The sequence below is a fragment of the Otolemur garnettii genome, unplaced genomic scaffold (genome assembly GCF_000181295.1).
Source record: "Otolemur garnettii isolate 467f Iridium unplaced genomic scaffold, OtoGar3 scaffold00247, whole genome shotgun sequence".
Taxonomy (NCBI): domain Eukaryota; kingdom Metazoa; phylum Chordata; class Mammalia; order Primates; family Galagidae; genus Otolemur; species Otolemur garnettii.
In genome coordinates, this window is record NW_003852642.1 from 1,747,601 (window position 1) to 1,751,398 (window position 3,798).

Consider the following 3,798-nt stretch of genomic DNA (forward strand, 5'->3'; position numbering starts at 1 on the left):
GTTTCCAGCTCCCCTGAACCCTTGCACCTGCAAGGGTGTCCCTCTCCCCTTGCTGGAAAATAACAGCCTTCCTTTGCCTAGAAAACATAAAAAGAGCTCATTTGAGTCAATGGGGACAAAAGGATTTCAGGACACTTGAATCTATAATTTAATGCCACAAATAAAGGCACAAAACACTCTGCAGAAGTTGTCACCCTTCCTCTCTATGTAATGCAGCAGTCTGGCTCTTGCAGAAACCATACCTCAAGTTCAACCAAGTATGAGCCCCAATAACAGTGCTACATCATACAGGGGATCGTTTATAAGATCTCTGATATGTGGTACAAAGTCAGTGATTTGGGGACTGAATTATTTTCTAGGCTGGATAGAAAAAAGAATCAGAAACAGGTTATGTTAATGTGTGACCAACAATCTTGTGTTCATTTATGATTTTGTCTCAAGGCTGTGTTAAACTTTCCCACCCACCTTTGTAATACAGACCGCAGGCATCTGCCCACCTAAGCACCCCTCAAAACATCACACGGATTTATTACATTGATGGCATCCTACTGATCGCAGGTTACACAAGCAATTGCTAGAATGTTGGCGGGATTGGTAAAATGCACTTGCTCCAGAAGGTGTGAGATAAATTGCACTGTTGCAATAACTTTGGACTTTGGCAAAGCTTTTATAGATTTGGTGCTGGGTAAATGCCAGCGCACCCCTTTTAAAATGAAATTCACAGAGAAATAGGATCTTGGTCAGCCTCATTGGATTTTGGAGGCAAGGTATTCCACAGCTAAGAACATTGCTGCAGCTCTTATAGCGAATGGTGCAGAAGGTTGCCAGTGTGAAGAGGGAGGCAGAGCGGGAAAGGGCTCTGCACAGATCCCAGACACAGGCTAAGCAGCTCTGCCCCTTGGACCACACGATGAAACAGACGCTCTGATGTTAAATGTTGTATTAGTAAGAAGGGAAGCAGTAGGGAGCTTATTACAATTAAGTTAGGTCTTGGAACTGAGGAGCAAGTTCATGCCATTTGCAGCAAAGAATTTTATGGCATTTGGGAAAGAGCTCCTGGCCTGTCTCAGGAACCTCATGAAGAAGGAACACTTGCACAAGGGGGATCTTGTGACCACACATCCAGGCCTGCCCCTAATAAGCTGGGTCCAGTCAGAGTCTAATACGTGAAGTTAAAAGGCAGAGCATAAATCTAAAAAGTACATCCTGAAGGTATGAACAGGCCGCAGTCCAAATGTATATAAAGAAAAGCTTCTTTTCTACTTCTCATTGAAGTAATCAGTGCCAACAGGTTGAAGTGTATCCTTCACGGCTCTCCCTATGTTCATACACACCGCATCTGTGTGTGTATTTTCTCATCACACAGGCCTTCACTTTACAAAAAACCATGACCCGTGCTGCACAAGGATCTGCAACCTGATGTTTGTCACCTAAGGTGACTGCAAACAGCAGTTCCCCCCAGGTCATTCCATTAATACCCAATTTATTCTTTTAATTGGCTGCACAACATTTTAAAGAGATAATATACTTTTATTTTCTTCAATGAAGAATATTCAAGTCATTTCCTCTATTTCTTTACCTCTTCACATAATGCAATATATGGAATCTTTATGTATTGGCATTTTTATATTTCTGCAGTCTAGATTTCTAAAAGAGGGGATTCTGAGTCAAAATTCATGTAAATTTATCATTGTAAGTGAAAACAACCAAATTGGTAGAAATAGAGCTATTCTGACTGCCAGCAGGAAATAAGGAGAGTACACAAAGCCACATAGAAATCTCCCCATCATTGGTGCTATTCATGCCCCACCTGCTTTGAAAGGCACTGCATGGGCCATTTAATTTTTCTTTATTTACCTGTCCAATAATGATACTGAAATCTTTTGCACATATTTCTGGAAATTTGCATTCCCATTTTGGCAAATTGCCTACTCATTCACTGAACCATTTACCTATTCTTTTTCTATCTGATGCAAATTTGTTGCTATTTTACAAATACTGGGAATGTTATCCCATCAGTTGGCACACGTGCACAAACACTTTCTCTCATTTCATTATTTGCCTCAACATGATGTGTAATATTTTGATTTTTCATTTGTTACTTTTAGTACTCATATCTGGTATAAATATCCTCAAGATTATACAACTATTCATCTATGTTTCCTTCTAGTTTGTTTTTACATTTATATTTTCAATCGATCTCTATTATTTTGAACCCTCCCCCCACAATGTCATAGAGAATTACTATGAGGCAGAAAACTATTCAAGAACTTAGCTATATTAATTAGTTTGATGTAACCTCTCCAAATTGTATTTTAAAAAATCAATACATTGTACCCCACAAAAGAATAATCTACATGTATATACTTAATAAAAGGAAAAAAAAGAACTTACCTATTTTTAAAAATAATCTGTGAACGGGTAGTACCAGAACTTACCACAGCTTTTAATTTCCAATCCATTGTTATTTTAACTATATATTTTGCACCAACTTCTATGTTTACCTGCCTATTAGAAAATTTTTCCTCTCAAACTTTCTCCTGAATGCATCCTTCACCTCCTTGTTCCTCAAGCTGTAGATAAGAGGGTTCAACATGGGGATTACCATAGTATAAAAGAGAGAAATCACTTTATTGATATCCAGGGAAGACCTTGAACTAGGTCCAACATAGATAAAGAAAAGAGTCCCATACAGGATAGAGACAGTGACAAGGTGAGAGGAGCAAGTGGAGAAAGCCTTCCGCCTCCCAGCAGTAGTCAGGACACTCAGGATGGCCACCAGGATGTAAGCATAGGAGACCACGATGACCAGACCAGTGAGCACCCCTACAGCTCCAGCCAAGGTGAAAAGCACCAACTTATTGATCCAAGTGTCTGTACATGCTAGAGAAAGCAGCGGAGAAATATCACAGAAAAAGTGGTTGATAACATTTGGACCACAGAAGGGTAAGCAAAACGTGAAAATCGTATGAGTCATAGTGCTTGTAAGAGCCATGGCATAAGGCCCCACTACCAGCTGCATACAGACCCGATGAGACATAATGAGTGTATACAACAAGGGCTTACAGATGGCCACATACCGATCAAATGCCATGGCAGCAAGGAGAAAACACTCCGTGGCCACAAAGAGGCCGAAGAACCACATCTGTGCAGCACAACCCAGGAAGGTGATGCCTTTTTTCTCTGCAAAGATATCACACAGCATCTTCGGAGCAATAGAAGAAGAGGAACAAATATCTACAAAGGACAAGTGGCTAAGAAAAAAGTACATAGGAGTGTGGAGTCTGGGATCAATCCATATGAGAATGATCATGCCTATGTTGCCCCCGAGGGTGATAAGATAAATCAACAGAAACGCGATAAAGAGGACAATCTTCTGATAGGGATGCTCTGTAAGGCCCACGAAGAAAAATTCAGTCACTACTGTCTGATTCTTATCTCCCATTGTTATGTTGTAATCTGTCATAAGAAAGAAAAGGAAATGTTTTTATTAAAAAAAAAAAATTAATCCCTAACAACTACGAGTAATTTTTAAGCCAATGACAAATTATTTTAAACAGGTCTGTAACAGACAACTGTCAAATATTATTAAACTGTGAAATAACATTCCTGTATACTAGATCTGAGCAGTTGTACAAAGACCCTGTGTAAACTTGAACAATTTACTCTTGATCTGTTTGGATCTCCCATCAATGATCACCCAACTATGTAACCTAAAACTGCTTCAGTTTACAAAATTATATATGAAATGAGCGTTACTGCCCATATTTCATGTTATTGTATGATAGATTAATAAAG

General features: G+C 39.3%; 1 protein-coding gene across 1 annotated transcript; it reads right to left on the reverse strand.

Moving 5' to 3' along the window:
* Nucleotides 1–2,500: 2,500 nt before the first annotated feature.
* Nucleotides 2,501–3,445, reverse strand: LOC100953955 (olfactory receptor 5G3-like). The gene has a single exon (XM_003802411.1). It carries the CDS (start codon nucleotides 3,443–3,445, stop codon nucleotides 2,501–2,503), a length of 945 nt encoding a protein of 314 aa, XP_003802459.1.
* Between the last annotated feature and the right edge of the window lie 353 nt (nucleotides 3,446–3,798).